Raw genomic sequence first — 19,006 nt, 5'->3', positions numbered from 1 at the left:
AGAGCTTTCTCGCATTCCGTCGTTTCGGCAGCGTGAAGCAGCAACTCGGCATTTACTTTATCAGTTGCTCAGGTGCACCAAGCATGTCGCCTGAGGATAACCTTATAAAATTTCATTTATGCCGCTTGGTCATTTTTTTTTTTTAAGTGCAAAAGGAGGATTCTTCTATTTTGAACTCCACTTTATTGTCGCATCGTTTGTTTTAGTACCACTATAGGTACCGCACAGAAAGGTCGCCCTTGAGAGATGTCCATTGCTTCTTCGTGGACTCCAAGATAAGTGCGGTAAGGGGTGCAATAAGCTGGCGCTAAACTCCATGCCCTCACAAGTTTTCTTATCGAGCTTTGGTTTCTTTATCTCAATATCAATGAAGGATTGCAAGATAATGATTGTATGCAGGAAAATTGTTGCCCTTGTTTGGGAACTACTTTTGTAGCACAGAGGCATGGAAAATAAGGGTGATGCGGCCTCGTGGGTGAAGCTTATATTTATTCTTAAGTTGTCACAGACTATAATATACACTTAGATAAATGTTTTCACGGCTTAGCACTGCTTTACTGCAGTAAACCCACCTTTACTGGGGGTTACATGTGAACTATTAAATTTACTAGTTAATTTTGAATACTTTGGAATTCCCAATTTAAATTTGAACCAAAGCAAGTTTGAATATTGGAAGGTTTCACATGAGCCTACCCAATACCCTCTAATGTTTTTTCGTTCCTTTTTCCAAAGCACATAAACGATTCTGGCTCTCTTGCAAGCATGGCCAAGCAATAATGCACTGTAGAAATTATAAGGAGCATTGCAATACCATGACAGTAAAAAAGAAAGCAGCCGCATGAAAGACTTGCCACTTTTACACATGTATATGTTCACTTATGTACAGTGATCTCCCAGAGAACAACAACTGGTGCCACTTCAGTGAAAAACGATATCTACTGCCACATAGCACACATGGTCAAGTTACTTGTGTGCAGCACATCGACTACTGTTCTCCCACCATCACAATGCCACAACGCTTGCTGTACTGTACGCATACATTTTTTATGCAAGAATCTGTGTAGTGAGGCTTCCTCGAGAGCGGCAATTTTCATTGTGCACAGGAACAGCGCACTTCTTGTTGGGCCCCTGTGGCAATGGCAATGCAGACTTTCATTTCAGGAAGTGACAGCACTTGAAAAGTGCTTGGGAATGAAAGCACTTGGAAATGAAAGCACTTGAAAACATTGTACAGTGTGACACAAGGAGGTGTAAGATCCCTGCTGTGGGAACTCTTTGTAATAGACCTCTCCCTGTTTGCAAATAGTGCGACATTACTGCGGGCACCCTACCCACCATACCCTCCCTCTGAGCAGGGGCTGGTTAGCAAGAAAGTTCCGCCGGCGGCACCTTTCTGCACAGCGGAGCTGCATGTGTCTGCATTCCTTCGACAGAAATTTCTACACTGCTATGTTCTAAAGTCAAGACTTTTAAAAGAGGGGGTCGCGGAAGGGTCACTGCTCATAGTGTGGATATTTACTCGCCACAGATAGATGGATGGATGGGGGAACTGCAATTACCACTGAGAGACGCGACTAGGATGCAGTGAGCTTCTCACATGTAGATGGCAGCCATAAAAAAATCTTATCTTTTTCGAAAGCGAATGTTTTCCATGGATGTAAACTTACTCATTTTCCATTGCGGCATGTACAATGCAGTCTTAAACGAGGTAAAGCATTGGTGGCAGCATGGTATTGAGCTGCTGTGCGCAAAGTCACGAATTATATTCTCACTCACTGGGCAAAATTCCGATCGGAGATGAATGAAAAAAAAAAAAAAAAGAGGAAACACTTTTTGCCATGTGGTAGGCTGAGGTTAACATATCCCCGTGAAAATTAAAGCGGAATTCAGCGGCGGTCTCTCTCAATAACCAACTGAAAATTCATGCGATTAAAAACCCAACTTAATATATACAGGAATTCTTGCACAGTTACCTCACTGCATTTGACACCTACAACGTGTTTTCATACCTACATTGCTCCTTTAGACCTGATGCAGAAACTTCTAATGCACATTGTCGCTTCATAAAGACAAGCCATAAAAATACAAAGTATATGAGAAACAAGAACCTCCACTGTTTTCATTAAAATGTATCAGGTCTCCGATAATATTAGCTATACCTTTACTAGGTTTGCGTATTCGCTGTGGTGATATAGTATGCAGATTCGGCAATGCTACAACACGCTTATAGCTCATGCGTAGTCACATCTTTCAACCTGGAGATCATGCACTTTTTTTTTCTGCACGCCACGCAAATGCTGAGGTGTACCCACTCATAAATGATCACGTCAAATGAATTTTACCTTGACTAAAATGTCGAATCGTGAAGTTCCGTTGACAACCGGTTCCTGCCACCGGCGCACAACAGGCAGTGTTTGTTTTCGCACACAAGGCACCTTGTTATTCACACTTTACACACCACACATAATATCCTCAGTTTCACCGTCCTTAAAGGTGAACCAATATTGTCGATGCCTTTCAACGCACACAACACACAGTCAACACTGCATATTTTTCGAAGACGATGCTGCTGTTCCTCGCACAAGCCACCCACCCCGTGTGTTCACTTTTCCGAGATTTAAACAGCCAGCCAGCGGGGCAAATATTTCATTGCGCAGTTTACCACACACCTAGATGTTCTCTGACTTATACTACAGCTAATGTTGCCACTGTAAAATGAAGTTCAAGCTTTCAAAAAGAAAAAAAAAACTTGCCCCAAGCACCGAGCGACGGTACCCCCCCTCAGCCACCGGTGGGAGTGTTGTGCCAACTGCCGCATTCCACATGTGCCGATGGCGGGAGTGTTCTGCCAACCACCACCTTGCACGTGCGCCGGTGACGTCAAGCTGTGTCGTACCCCGGTAGAGGTATATTTGATACAGGGACCTCACCTAATGCCCTATTGTCAAATTCAATGCACTGTTCGAGCGCATCTGTCAAAACAGACCTCTTCTGTAAGCATAAATATTTTGGATGATAGATTTCATGGCTTAGTTATGGAAAGCATTTGTTTGGGCGCAGCACAATTCAGCATTTGATATATATGTAATGAATGCAGAGGTGAACAGAATTTGAATATATAAATAATCAAGTGCTATGCTTTAGCATGGGATTTTCAAAGGAAGATTAAAACTAGTTCATATAGTGAATAACATACATCCAGGATAAACTCTATCCAATATATTGATAAAATTGATATCATTAACAGTAATTTCAATGAATTCCACATAAATTCAAAATTTGTGAATAAATCCTTACATTAGTTAAAAATGCAGCATACATCTCTTGGCTTGACAGTAAGCACAAAGCCTCTCCTCAAGTACTCTTAAGAAGCCATCAGCACTAATATTTCTGTAAACTTCAGTGTTCTGTCTCTGGCTTCACAAAGATAAAGAATTAAGAAATGCAGTGTGATGAAATTTTGAGCCACTTGGTAGGCATTCCTAACGAAGAAAGTAAGGTATACCATGCATGGCCACAGGAAGTGACAACTCTACAACAACCTGGTTCTCTACGTAGTTCGTGTTTTGAGTTGTTTGTTTCTCTACCTTGTGTCCAAGTTCAGATGCATAAGTTTCTTTCACGATAAAATGGAAAGTGCCCCAAAACAGCACCAGCTATCTGCTACTCTCTTGAACCCTAAGTATCAATTACCTCCCCACGTCCCAGGTGGTCACTGCACATGCCAGCAAGGTCAGGCATGCACGGCTCTTCAATTTCAGGATGGAGGTCAATGGAAACAGCTCGCTGCCGCATTACTCTTCGAATTTCATAAAGGCACTGCTTTGAAAGCTGAAAAGAAAATGATGGGGAAAAAGGGGGGGGAGGGGCGTTGACCAGCTGAACCGTGAAAGCGTTCTTTCAAATGATTTTGAAGTTTTATGCAGGCAATCTCATGCTGAAGTTTCATAGGTCAAGACAATCACCATATTAAGCCTTTTAAGCCCTTTTACATTTCACTGCTATATAAATACAGCTGCCGTGGCTAGAATTAAACCCATGATCAGAAATGCCGAAGTTTTCTTGCAGTGAAGTTACAACACGGTATCAAACACCTAACATAAAAAAATGCCTACATCGAAAGACCTGCATTTCCAAGGCTGACACACAGCTATGCACTATATTCAGCAACTACTGACAGTACAGCATAACCCCATTACAACAGACCGCCATAGTGAAGAGAATTTCGGTCATTGTGAAAGGAGTATGTGAAATCCATTGATTGATAGGTGGGGTTTAACGTCCCAAAACCACTATATGATTATGAGAGACGCCGTAGTGGAGGGCTCCGGAAATTTAGACCACCTGGGGTTCTTTAACGTGCACCCAAATCTGAGCACGAGTATGTGAAATCCAAGTACTGTTACAACACAATTTTATGAAAACACTGAATGGGTCTGCTATAACTGTAAAGAACTACAAGTCATACGAATTTATTCTCAATGGAGCAAAAAAAATTGTTTTTTGAAAACAACATTTTTAGTTTCTGTAGCACTTTTCTATCTGATTTCAAAATATCTACACTGAAAGCGACGTAGAAGTGCTTCAAAAAGTTTTTTGAAGAGCGGCCTTTCCAAGCCTTTTCTAAACACTCATTGGGTAACTGCTGCAAGCACACTTGCTGGGTACCCACTACGACATTAATAATAATTTCTGGGCAGTAGACCAGCATTCGCCCTGCTATTTTTCGTCATTCTTCTAAGAAGTGTTGTATCTGCTAAACACTTGCAAGGAGTTTTGTGCCAATTGTTCAGCAGTGGCTGACGACGATGAGGAATTATGCCTGAAGTGGGTATGCACCACAGTTAATAGGTGATCAAGAAAAAGCTTTTGTACTGGGTTGGAGCATTGAACAACCTACTCATTACATTGTTATTTTGTGACGCCTCGTTCTTCTTTTGCTGTTCTAAAACAACCACATTAACGTGATTCCTTTCCCAACATTAAGCCTGCCTAAGGCAAGTTTGTTAACAAGTCCCAAGCACTGGTATGGCTCAGTGGTAGAATACTGGGCTGGCACGCAGCGGACCCGGGTTCGAGTTCCATTGTGTCCTTGGTACTAGGTTTTTTTCTTATTTCGCAATAGTGGTTACAGACACCGGCGACGACGGCGAACAACTACAGCACCGCGCGTGACCTGAGTTTTGATCTTGCAACAGCTTTCACTGTAATATACGACAACAAAGGTGTGCCACACATGTATCATGTTTTCTGGCCGATTTCTTAGCTTTAACAGCCTTTCAGATAATTGGGAATCCTGCTTAATCAGGCTATTTCTCTCTATCTTAAGGCCTTCGAATAAACTAGGTTATACTGTATTTAGAAATGGGTGTTTCGGCATATCCTAGCACAACTTGATGGTTTGGCACATGATGGTGCAATCGGTGCAACCTTTCCATCACTGAAAGTGTATAGGCTTTTTGCAAGTTTCCAGACATCTCACTTCTGCTTCACAGATCACAAATAATCTTACAGTCAAAAAACAAGTACAGCAGCATGATTGCACAGTTCATATGAGGGCTACATGCAAAGGTCCTTATATTCTTGATATGCCTTGAGGCAATATCTTAGCATTAACAATTCTGCAAACTTAGAAGAGAAAAATGAAAGTGCAAAAACAAGGAGTACTCACCCGAACGCTGTCATCTGGATGATATGCATAACGATACAAACAAGGTAGCACTATTGGGCCTCTCTCTGGGTCCATGCGAGTGGGGTCATCGTGCCATTCTTTCTTGGCTTTGCAGTATGTAACTGCATCTGTCCTGCACTCCTTGTATAACACAGGGTCCAATCTGCATGACCAAACATTTATACAGTAAATCATCAACAATTATTAGTTGGAAATCAGTTCTACAAAATCCCTCGAGGTAGCCTTCTGGACAACTTTGACCTTTGTGCTACCAAGACCAACAAGTGTTTGCCAATTTTCTTTTTCATGATGCTTCTGCCACTTTTGAAAAATTTCAGTATATATTTTTTTTGGCATGTATGTGTTCTTGCTTTTTGTTGCTTTAAGTATTGCCGTTAAAATAATACAACATAAGAGTTACAAAACATTGCCTGTTTATTAGTTTAACTGGAACAGAAACAAAAAAATGACAACACACACACACTTTGTGTGTCTTCATGTTCTGCAATTCCCCAATATTCCCATATATTTCGCTCATCAACAAATGCACATTCTTTTTTGTTTAATACTTAAGTTCAGAAAATGCTCTCTCAATGTCAACACTTAAACTATGTAAGACACCAAAAAGTCGTAATATGTATTGTTGGCTAATCAAATGTGATTACATAAAACATCCAAACTTTCAAATATTTTTAACAGCATTTCCCATTTAATTTGATTCACACCAAAATTTCATTATGTTAAGTATTCAATATGCTATTTCTAATGAGCCCTAAATAACGAAGTCCGGTTGCGCCGTTGCGGAGCTAGCTTTTTCGAATATAACTTAGACTATGCTTAGGGATCCTCTGCAACTTTTTTTTCTGTAATGTTGCTTCAAAGTATTTTAGAAGTACTCTAGAAATACTAAAAAATTGTTCGATTTGATCCACACTCGAAACTTGAGCAGAGCGATGAATCGGGCTGGGCTAGTTGCTGGTGGTTTATGATTTCTCGTTGTGTAGCAGATAACGAGACGAGGATGACAGAGCAACTACAGGACAGGTTTGCATACCGCCTGTTCTGTAGTCCCTGTATCATCCATGTCTCGTCATCCGCAGCGCAACAAGAAGTCATGACGCAAAATTTTGCTATTCGCGCAGCTCTACATAAAACCAACTACTACCACATTTTTAAAGGCATTGTCCGGTAGATATTTATACACCTCAACTTGCGGGGCTTGACTCATGTCAACTTCACTAACACCAAGTTTGAAAGTGCTTTTGTATATAGAAGTCGCAGAACATTTCTGATGTCACTTTTGAGTCAAAGATATCCTTGCTAAACTGGAATATAGTCTGTAAAGAGGCGTATCTTATGCTGCCTAAACTTTTTCTTATGGCACAGTGACTACAATTTTAGGCCACAATTTTACAGCAGGAATGAAGCATCTTGGTTAATACGCCTCTTTCACGATGCCACGACACATGTGCTTTTCCTCCCATGAAAAAGTCATCTCGTGATCTCAGAGATTTTCGTTCTGGCAATATCTGTTGTGCCGGCCGCTACCAAAACGACAAAGGGCAGCACGGGAAAATGACAAAATGCCCGCACCTCCCCGAAGGGAATTGTAAGGAAATGGGAGTGCATTTCTTGCGCCGAGAGAGAGTACCATTGCTGTCAGACATTCACCTTCACCGACTACTTCCATCACCTTGAGAGGCGGCACAGCCATCGAACGGGCAAAAGTGAGGAGCGAGCGAACGGGAGGATAAGGCACCAGCGTTTTCAGCTCGGCGTTGGCGTTTCACAGCGGCGTCTCGAGCACACATTTCCGGATGTTCTTGAGAGGCGTCCAGCCAGAGAACGGTCGAGAGTAAGGCGCGAGTGGACGGGAGAGTGGTGCACAGGGAGGAGAGATAGCAAACGGTGAGAGAAGGAGCGGCGAACCACTGCACGTACCCTCTCCTACACTCTCTCGCACCACATCCTTCAGTTGCTGGGGGCGAGAATAAGCGCACGCGCTCTGAGTTGTTGGTATGGCAGAGGGAGTGAGGCAAAGAGATAACACCTGCCGGCGCACGGACTCTGTGGACAAAGCCGGATGCCTAACATAGCCCGACTAATAAATGCATTCGCATTTAAAAGACGGATTGAAATCATGCCCTTCGTCCATGAGGTCTAGCATGTTACCAACATCACTGAGCTATCCTTGACCCTCCTTGGCCTACACAGCCTACCCCTTCTAACCCTGCCCTGCAACCAGGTATGGAAGTAACAGCTAGTGTTGTCAATTATATAAATCTCAAGAACAACAATACACCTCTTTGGAGACACATTGCTATAGTAACAGTGCTTTCAGATTGGTGCTTTCAAATATGCATGACCCCCCCCTTCTCCCCAAAAATGCACTGCCAAGGCAAAGACATAGGGAGTAGACTTGCGATCCCGTGCAAGCCTATTCCCTCTTTCCGCAGAAAAGGTCCATTAGGAGAGAGCACTCGCAAGAGTCATGGCAGCCAACCCGAACCCGTGACACAGGTGGCAGGACATGCACTTCAAAACTAACTTTATATATGTTCTACGCCACATTATTCCTTAATATTTTGTAGACGATGCAAGTGTGTCCAAAAAATCTCTACCACAAGTTATCTCACCTTTAAAATTTTGTCAGCATTCCTTTAAACCAAAAACACTCAACCCTACTTATAGCATTATCAGCAATATTAGCATTATCAAAGCAGCCATACCGCAGGCAACAATGCTGCCAGATCAATATTCACAATATTGCAAAAACTAGCCAGAAAGTAGCCAACAAGATCCAAGGGCAGTAATAGAAGAAAAAAGCAGCCACACATACATGAAAAGTGCTTCCACATATTTATTTAAATGGCTAAATGCAAAAGCATTTCAGTGAAAATGAAAACATGTGCAGCACGCACACTTCTAAATCATAATTCCTGAGATTCCAGCATAAATTCTTGACTTTATCCTTTAGCAATCATTTCATGCATGATTACATAGTGTTTACGCTGTTGAAGGATCGACTCTTTGCACGTCTTACATGACTGCTTTTGAATTGACAGGAAGGTGCAACAACAAAAAATGTCTAAGACGTGATGAGTGAGCTAAAAATCGCAGTAGCTGCCCTTGAAGCATAAGTGGTTTGTTTTACAACTTTTTCTATGATGAAGAATCTACTGCGATGACGATTCCAGAATTGTGGTCGCTAGCTAAGCTTAAAAAATGACATAAATAGTCTGTATACTCACGTTATTCTCGCACCTCCCCCCCCCCCTCATCTATTTTTTTTTTTTCCTCGAGTAATTATTGCACCCCCGAAAACTGCCGCAATAATGCTTGCTATCTGCTCGTTCCAGCCACTGATGATGATAGCGTGCGCCATCTGGCACCATCTTTTAAGCATCAAGCGTACCATTATTGCATGAAGATTCAATCCAATTCAAGCCAAGCCAAAGTGGCAAGTGCACATTGCGGCGTGTTTTGTATGTTGTGTCGGTAATCTTGTCACGATATGGGGCGATACTGAAGATACTCGGCTGCTTTCAAGCTGAAGTGATCGATCATACACTAAACAACGGCAACAGGACCGCCGGTAGGCCCTTCGAAGTCTACGAGTTTTGTGTTCGCTATTGGTGACAGCAGCTGAAAGCCACTAAAGCGCGTTGGGCCTGCCGAGTGCCTAAAACTGGGATTCATGGTAAACTTTATTTCTTCAGAAGGAAACTGCAGACGATTCTGTTAAATTGCCATCAGCCCAATACTGACATCCTACGAGGGCTCTTGTTGAGCAACGAACGCTATCGCTACGCACGCAACGCCCACAAGCTTTGCATACAGTATTCTAATTCTCTATTTGCTTGCACTTATTGTGTCTCAAATAAATCTTGCCTTGTGTTGAACCTGTGCTCTTATTGTTGAGGTAAGTTTTAATTAGTACTTCTCAAAGCTTGCTGTTAGTTGCTCGTGCGAGAATCCCGATTTGCGGCCACTTCGTTTTCTTTCTCGCTCTGTACGTTTCTGTGGAAAGTTTTCCCCGCGTAATTCTTGCATCCCCCAGCTATGCAGTGATTTTCCGCCAAAAAAAGTGCGAGGATTATGCGAGTAAATACAGTATATCTGATTTCTAATTTCGGTCAGTGCAGATCACTCTGGATGCAGAGCACTTTCAATTCCTATTCACTTAGAACTGTGGTTTAAGTTAAGCCACGTTCAGCGATGGTTGATCCGTAAAATGGTGCGTCATGCAATACAGTCGATCCCTGATATGATCCCGGATATATCGAACTTGAAGGGGATTGCAAATTACAGTAGACTCTCAGTGAATAGAAATCTGTTAAATAAAACTGCTGCTTAAATGGAACAGCTTTCTCTGATACGAGTGGTTTCATACTTGAATGCTGTGACCCACTTTACCTCTCAGTAAACAGAACTCCTGTTAAATGAAACACATTTCTCTGGTCCCTTCGGGTTCCATTTAATGAGAGTATACTGTAGTTCAATGTATAGATAATTCGAAATACAAAATATGCATATTTAAGACCTGAATTGAAGCATTTAAGGTCTCAAAAATCATTACAATTCCTAACATAATGATTCGCTTACAGTATAATGAAGAACAAGGTGTGAACTGCACGTTACCGCACATTATTTCGCAAGAAAGGTCTGTAAACTTGCCTTGCTTCTTTCACACCGTCAAGTTCCAGTCATCCTGATTAGTCAGTATCATTGAAGCTTTACAAGGAAGCGAATCCAGCTCCTTCAGCCTCAATAGCGTTGACGCAGAATGCCGATGCAAGCTTTGTAGCGCGGCAAAAGGTTGGTTAGCGGCAGCAGCGATGGCGTTGGCATATTCACAACCATACAGGTACACTTACGCGGCACCGAACACGGCAGCCATGATCTCACTGTCGATGCAGTCAAAAACAGCTACGTCGTCATCCACACCGATAAGTCGCTAACTTTCCAACATGGTGGCCGGAAACGCGCCGGAAACGCTGATAAGTCGCAGAATTCACCGAGACACTGTGCGCCAGCGGTCATGACGCACCCGAAGTCGTCACCTGGCCCGCAAAAAAAGTTTACAAAGGTGCTTTACTTGACATCACTCCAAGCACCAGTCATAACTTTTATCGCTACGTGAGGGTCGATGTTCAGTTCAACTCCCGAATGAGGATTTATCAGGAATGAGGCGAGAAGTTTACAAGTACAGAAAATACAAAAGGCAACGTCGAGTTTCCACAGTGAACATGCTGGCGATATCGATGTCACTTGTGCTTTTGTAGCTGGCAGCCGCTGCTTTGATGTAAAAAGCTAGAAAAAGTGCAGCTTCCGAGCCGCGCCTTTTAAAACCGAAAATACCAAAAATACGCCACGAGGTTACACATCTCGAAGACCATGCTTTTCAGGCTAGTGTGCCATTGTGCGCTAACGAACAAGGAAGGGAATGCGAACATTGCAACCAGATCGCCGAATCACCTAGCATTCTCATTTTGGTGTCATTGGCAATCAGTTTTTTGTGAAAAACACTATGCCCGCACGTTAAGACCTGCAGATTGTGCATCAAACATGCCAATGCACTCGTAAGAGCAGCGCAACGAACCAAATCAGCACGATGGAATAATACCGCCTTTTCATCACCTGCCCACTCAAAGGAATCAAAACTTGTTAGAACGAGGTTGAAAACTGATCAATACAGTCAAATCTCATTAATTCAAACTTGCTTAATTCAAACTTCCCGTTAATTCGAACTCACGATGAGGTCCCGTCAAAGCTATGTGTACTCCAATGGACAAAAACGCCTGGTAATTCGAACGCTCAAGCACTTTCGACTGTTAATTCGAACATACCGCGCTCCTATAATGCTCTCAGCACCCCGCCCAATCCCGCGGCGGCACCTGCGACACCTCAACGCTGCCCGTGAAGGAAATGAAAAGGAAAGAAAAGGCTGCGTTGGAATGTTTGCTCTCTCTCAAATGCTGATCTGCGACGCACCCGTGTCAAGCTTCTCTCTTTTCCGTCCCTGCCACGTAAAGACCCTTCCTCCTTCGAACGCCGCACGCGAACAGAGAGAGGAAAAAAAGAAAGCTGTCCTTGGGTTGAATAAATGTGTGGTTGAAGGAAAGGAAAAAGGCAATATCTTCGGCAGCCTTTGCCCTTTGCGGGAGCACGGCTCTGCGCCTTGAGGGGGGGGGGTCTCTCACACACCGGTGCCACGCTTCCCCCTTTCCCGTGCCTGCCACGTAACCCTTCTCTTTTTAACGACGCACACGAAGAGAGCAAAAAAAAAAAAAAAAGGCTGCTGTGGAGTGTTGGTTTCCTCTCAAATGCCGATCTGCTTCTCTCTGCATGGAGAGGCTCCTCCTTTCTCGTCACGTGCTGGCCAGGCTGCGGCTGCGTAGCAGAGAGAGGGAGGCTCCGCTATGCAGTCCTTGTTGTCGTTGTCTTTGGAAAGTGTCGGCGCTGGACATTTCCACACACAACTTCTCTTGCCAGGAGAATGCTAAAGCCGAAGTAGAAATGCTTTGCAAGCTGCATGCGAAAGTGATTGACTCGCTGCAAGGCAAGCGTGTGCAGACGCACATTACCAAATACTTTAATTAATAACGGATGTCCTGTAATTTGTGAATAAATGTAAGTCTTCTGAAACTTCCCCCTCGTGTGTTAGGTCAATGCACTTACACCACTGCATGGACAGCCCTGCGTTTATTTAGCTTTCATTAATTCGAACTTCTTTTAATTCGAACAAATTTTCGGGCCCTTTCGAGTTCGAATTATCGAGATTCGACTGTATTTGCTAGAAAAAAATGCACTTTCTGGCCTTGGGCACGGCGCAGCGTTCGATATAGCGAATGTCCTGCTGTGCGGGAGTTCGATATACGGGAGCACTGATCCCATACTTTTGCATGAGAAATTCAAGGATATTTTAATGCGATGTCGAAGAAAATCTGTCGCCGGCATCAGCCTTGTTGGTTGTGAACGAAAAATCATCTGTGCGTCTGTGACCAAAAAATCAAGTTACCGAGATAGCCGCAGGAGACCGCTACTTGTCTACGCATGCGCGTGCAATCACACTGAAAAGCCGCGCGTTCGAAGAAAAAAAAAGTGCTCAAGGTAACAAGGCGCGGTAGTTTCTTTGCCCTACCACCCCTCCCTGCTTAGCTTCCAGGGCTTTCGTCGGGACGAGAGATGAGACAAACCTTTGTAACTCCACTCGCACTGGACGGATTCTTAAAATTTTTGCGGTGTTGAATTCGTGAGGCAATAAGCTCTTCTAGTGAACTCATTCTATGGTTACTTAAAAAAGTGTTTCAGGGCTCCCTTAACGCACTTTGTTCGACATGTGTCACAACGAAAACGAGCCCATTCGGCGATAATAGCACGTGCTGGTCCAATCTACTGTGTGCATGTTTGTGTGTGTGCTTGTGTATGTAACAAAACATATTAATAAGTATGCACTTAGCGGTTGAAGGGTGCACTAGGGCCAAATTTTGCTATCGCGTTCAACTCTTAAAGGCGAAGCTTAAGGGTCCCCAAATTTTTTTTAGACTGCTCGATATAGCCAATAATTCGATATATCCGAGTTTGATTTATTCGGGATCGACTGTAATTCTCGCTGAGTGCCAGCCACATATCCAAAAGCATCTTCTTTGTGTGTGCGAAGCTTGTATGACTGGCGGTTCATAAACTTGTGGTTTTTTGTTTTGTGTTCCATTTGTGTTGTGATCGCCACCACTGACCATTGCACCTGTAAGGCCACTGCGACAAGCTTTTCAATGAAGTTTATTATCTGCACACTCAAAGTGCCGAATCAAATTTTTAGAACAGGAAGCCTGCTTTGGCTGCCATATCTGGTACCATATACTGAAACACTAGCAACTCCCAGGTCGACAACACTGATAATATTGCTTCAATGGAGGGGAAAAAAAGTTGCCGAAAAGGAGCCAAGTAGCCAAGACAGTTTTTAGCCACCACCGGCCTTAAAAAGTAGCCAAATTTTCAGCAACTCTGGCAGACAGGTGAATACCGTATTTACTCCATAATGAACCCACTCACATAATGAACCACCTTCACCTTGGTCTCCGAAAAAAGAAAAAAAAAAACTTTTTATTGTATCTGTTCATTTTATTTCATTATGATAGCCATTGCAGTTGACGATCGGAGCAATGTTGAATCAAGCCATTATATCAAAAAATAATGCAATAAAAATCAAAGCAGTTTTGCAACCATGCTAAACAGCTGCGAGCAGCGCGAGTGCTAACGACGTCAATCAAAATTTGAACGTCGCGCCTTTTACAGTAAAGCGCCATCTGTCGAATGCCGGAGAAACGTCTTTGCCGATAGCGCCACGCAAGCACAGTGATTCAAAAACAAAGTGCCCGACCTCCAAAACCGCGCGCCCCATAGAAACACGCTGCGCGCTCACCATCTCGAAGGCCATGCTAAGCGCAGCCGCACCTACTGCGCCGACAGCACGTTGTACATCCGCAACGTCTAACGCAACCTTTTTGCACCCCCATCCGACGCTGCGTTTTTGTTTATGGGTTTGCTGTTGTGAACTTAGTTGGGACACCTGCTGGGCAGGGCGCGTTTGACCGGCACGCTAGCTACACTGCTGGTTACAAACAGCATGCGCTGGAGCATTGGAACAGAGTGGCTGGACGACACTTTGGCGTCGATCCGTACACTTTCATTACGGGAAAAAAACAAAAAAATTAGTCGTGCAGCCATCACGCAAAATTTTTGCGGTTATAACTCCCGTGACTTTTTTCTCCTGCGTAATAAACCCTCCTCCCAAATTAGCATCAACTTTGCTGAAAAAAAAAAAAAAGGTGGGTTCATTACGCGAGTAAATACGGTAGAAGGAACAATAATAGATAACAACCCAAGACAGCCCTAGCTACAAGCATCGACCCTGATGAGTCCAAGTCAACACAATGCACCATACCGAGACAGCCACCAATTGGCGGGTGCCAATCGCATGCATTGTCAGAACGTTTAAGCCACCAATTGGCGGGTGCCGATCGCATGCATTGTCAGAACGTTTTGATGGCAAGAATGGGCTAGAGTGCACGCACATGTCGGAAACACTCTTCGGTACTGAGCATGGCCTTTGATGCTCTTTTCCTACAGAATACATACGTCCTGCCTTTGTTGGACTCCAGTTTCCACCAATTTGAGACAATATTCAGGTGCTAATTCATTCCCATTAGACTATGCCTTCTTTTGCAGGTTAGGACTCATTCTTTTACCCTACCAAACATAATTCTCGACCAGCTGAAAACAACACCAATAAATCCTTGAAAGGCTAGAATATGAAGACAACACATGAACCAACACCCGCAAGTATTCCCATAGGTACAAGAAAAGTATACACACAGCGGAACTGAACAAAAAGCAAAAACATACTTGAAGTCACGTGCGACAAAATACTGGATCTGCAGCAAGGCTTCTCGGCAGGTGTCCTTCATGGCAATGTTGCTGACTTGATCCATTAAGCATGACAGCATCCTGAAATCCCAAGGTCTTTTCAATAGGTGTCTTAATAAACTTAGAATACATTGATTTTTTTTTTCTTTACAGAAAGCACAACTTTCACTTTCAGTTCAAGTGTCTTTTCACATATGATACTTAAAGAAAACAAAGAAGTACATTACAGTGCCAAGGTCTCCACATAACAAAGATAATGTGCAAAATAAATCTTGAAGACAACAATTAATTTTCCCATTAAAGCATACATGTGTGTGACAAGCACTGACTGTCATTTCTACAGTATTCATGCAGCAGCAACAAAGAAATATTCAGTCACAAAATACTCAATTTATACAAAATAAACATATGAAACAGTCAAAACAAATGCAATGTATACAGATGTCATTAAAGTATTGCTCCCTCATATGATATACACTTATAAGTTTTAAAAGAACAATTCCACAATAGCAAATTGTACAGCACAATGCAATAGTGATATGCATACTTGCTTGTCTGACCAGTGACCAGTTTTAAGTGACCATCAAAAGTTGAGAAGTTACTCCTTGATCCAAGATGTACCTTCACGTATCAAAACTTTCTTCAACGTTTATGATAATTCGATAAGGTGTTCACTGAAACCACATTACGTATAAGCAAGGTGTAGGGGGAAGCCAAAATATGTTTTGTTATAGCTAGTACTTTGTTATATTTACTACTGCCCGTTACTGTAATACACGCCAATAAAGGGCAAAACCTTAAGCACGCAAACAGGAACATGGTGTTACAGCCCAATGAAATTGTGTAGCCATATATGCAATAAAGTTTTATTGAAGCAGTACATTATTATTTGGCATCAGCATAGTGCGACTTCTTAGCAACTGGAGCAATTGCCTTTATAATAGCTGCATGATGTTCCAATGCTATGGTGTTTCATTGCAGTTTTTCGTCTGGCTCATCCACATAGCAGCAAAACCAGTGAAACAGTGATGTGGTTGAAGAAAGGCCACAGCAAACAAAATGTTTATTGTGAACAAACAGTACACTACCAACCCACCTACTTTACTCACAAGCCATAGGCAAATGAACTTCACCACTAGCTTGATTTGGCAGCTTATGGCTCCCAAGGTCACTGCAGCCCCAATGCAACCTCAGAGGCTCCATAAAGCCACATCAGTGTTCAATAGTGGGAGAAAAGGGCACGCTAGTCATTCTGACCATTGTAACGAGAAATGGCTCACAATAGCATTGCACAGTTAGAGATCAGACTTACTCTATTAGGTGTGGCCTCTGAAATCGATTCAACACAATCTCAAAGGCCCCACTTTGACCATGCCTATCCGATGTAATAAAGGAGACCATGCACTAACCATGCCTACCTACACAGGCCTGCACAATACTATGCAATACTGACAGAGGGAGAAAGATGTGAAATGGCGGAGAGCTGCTACTAAGCATGTGGCTGTTTGCAGTTCACTGCACAAAAGTACTTGAGATGCAGGAGTTTTTAATTTCCGCACCTAACAGTTGCCACTGGCGCAAAAAGCGAAGGTAATTTAGGTTTTGCAGACTATTTTACTTGATTATACAGTATAGGCCACTTACAACGTAAGCTACAAAAGTCACGAATATCCAAACTATAAGCAGTAGTACACTATAATCAAAACAACCTTTTTCAAGGGCTGCGATTCTGCAAACATGTTCGAGCAAGCAGGCACGCATGTCAGAGAATGGAAGCATGCCATGCGTGGTGCGCTTACAATCTTTTGAATTTCCGAATGTCTAAAAAAATTTAGAGATGCGTTGCCAACGTGATCACAAAAAGGGGAGGGGTGTCAAACAGAAGAAAGTACCATCATTGGTTGAGTACATTGGTTTCAGTTTATCTCTCTCTCATTAAAACGTTAATGACGGCTAGTACTGTGCTTACGGCAAGAAGCGTAAACAAACTCCGCTACAACAAAATTTCCGCTTCACATACGTTCTTTAATTCCCTACCCGCATCCCATAGGCTCTAATGTATTAAAAGCTCCTCTAAAATGAACCACATCTTTATTCTCCCGGTTCAACGAAATTTTTCTGGGACATGAGTTACTCGACTTGCCACAAATCGAACCATGCTAATTAGTAAATTGAAGTGACAACACTTTCTATCCTTAAAAACAGCACGAAAAAAGAAAAGAAGTACACATGACAGCGGCTGTCTTTGCTTTTTTTTTTCTTGCGCTGTCTACAACAAAAAATTCTTATTAGCTGGCCCACATTCAGAGTCTACAGTAAGCATTTTCTTGGTTATCGGACAGCTAAAACGACCGTAAACACACTAAACTTGACCTAATTTCACGTAACCTGCAAAATTCTGCAAAATCACGACACCATGGGGGACACCATCATTTGTGGTTGATGACAATGCTCCTCAACATTTTTTGAGGTATAGAGTTATGCCGCGAAAGCCAAGCCAAATCCACACATTGCATATTGGCTGCTGGCTCGTCTTTTTGATTTCTTCCCCCCACCCACCCGACACGTGTTCTGTGGCGCTGGCAGTGTTGGTCCTGGTTTGCCCCTGCCTTGTGCCTCATCGCATTAGCTCAGTAGATCAGTAGTCCAGCACCTTGTTAGCTTCAACCTGCGTATTATGTTTTTCTCGGTCTAGGGCAGTGAGGGCTTGCGGCACAGTGCGCCACAGAGTAAGAAACGGAAGTTTCTTTCGCTAGAGCAGAAGGTGGAAACAATTGCCGTGGCAGCAGCAGGTTAAAAAAAGGAATGTATCGCCAAGAAATACGGTATCTTGACGAGCTCGCTGTCAACGATACCGAAGCCCAAAGCGAGCATTTTAAATGCACTAGTGTCGGGCACATCTGCCTAACGGAAGAATACGACCCAGCCAGCCCATGAAGAACTTGACACGGCAGTGTATGCCTGGTTTTGAAAAACCAGGGCTAGGAAGATATCGATCAGTGGTAGCCTAATTCAGCAGAAAGCACTGAACAACGCCTGCATTTTAGGCATCAACGAAAACATCAAGGCAAGTGCCACGTGGCTCAACCGATTTAAGGAACGCCATGAGATTATCGGGAAGACGCTGTCTGAAGAGTCCGCTTCTGCAGACTGTGATGATGTGTCATCGTGGATCACGTCGAACACTGCTGACATTGTTGAGAAGTACGCTGCGCCCGACGTGTACAATGCGGACGAGACCAGGCTCTTCTATGAAATGCTACCAGCAAAGATGCTTGACTTCGAAGGCAAACAGTGCCACTGACGCAAGCAGAGCAAAAAGTGAGTCACTGTGTTGCTTAGTACAAATATGAACGGGTCCGACAAATGGCCCCTTTACGTTATCGACAAAAGCGCCAAACCGCGATGCTTCAAGGACACGAAAAACCTGCCAGTGAAGTATGTTGCCAACAGCCATTCATGGATGACAAGGGCCATTTTTACTGACTGGATTGTTACGTTCGACAACGACATGAAAAAGCAAGACAGAAAAGTTTGCTTGCTGCTGTATAATTGCTCAGCACATCGCCTAGACAGCAACGTCAAACTGACGAACGTTGGGGTGAAGTTTTTTCTGCACAACTGCACATTGCTGATTCAGCCTTTAGATCAAGGCGCCATCAACAGCTTAAAGCACACATACCTATCAAGGCTTCTTCAGTGAATTATGTTCTCAACACAGAGCTTGGCTGCGACACCAAAGTCGACTTGTTCATGGCTGGCAAATGTTGGCTGCCGCATGGATGTCGACACAGCGTGATGTTATGTTTTGTGCTCGCAGAGTTTCAGCCCGAAGAGATGAACTTGGCCTGCACAAGTCATGGCGTGAAACCTGCCGACCACTGGACCGAACAAGATGCGGAAACT

At 43.3% G+C, this 19,006-nt stretch overlaps 1 protein-coding gene across 1 annotated transcript in view; it reads right to left on the bottom strand.

Moving 5' to 3' along the window:
- The window catches only part of Glg1 (Golgi apparatus protein 1), a 120,813-nt gene that overhangs the window by 54,344 nt on the left and 47,463 nt on the right, over positions 1-19,006 (bottom strand). The window contains exons 9-11 of the mRNA XM_037428514.2: positions 15,080-15,181; positions 5,672-5,834; positions 3,694-3,831 (exon numbers count right to left, since the gene is read on the bottom strand). Coding sequence (XP_037284411.2) covers positions 3,694-3,831; positions 5,672-5,834; positions 15,080-15,181 — 403 coding nt within the window. The remainder of the gene's footprint in view (positions 1-3,693; positions 3,832-5,671; positions 5,835-15,079; positions 15,182-19,006) is intronic.

The sequence above is a fragment of the Rhipicephalus microplus genome, chromosome X (genome assembly GCF_043290135.1).
Source record: "Rhipicephalus microplus isolate Deutch F79 chromosome X, USDA_Rmic, whole genome shotgun sequence".
NCBI classification, from domain to species: domain Eukaryota; kingdom Metazoa; phylum Arthropoda; class Arachnida; order Ixodida; family Ixodidae; genus Rhipicephalus; species Rhipicephalus microplus.
The sequence above is the reverse complement of the archived record's forward strand: the minus strand, read 5'-3'. Positions and strand labels throughout refer to the sequence as shown.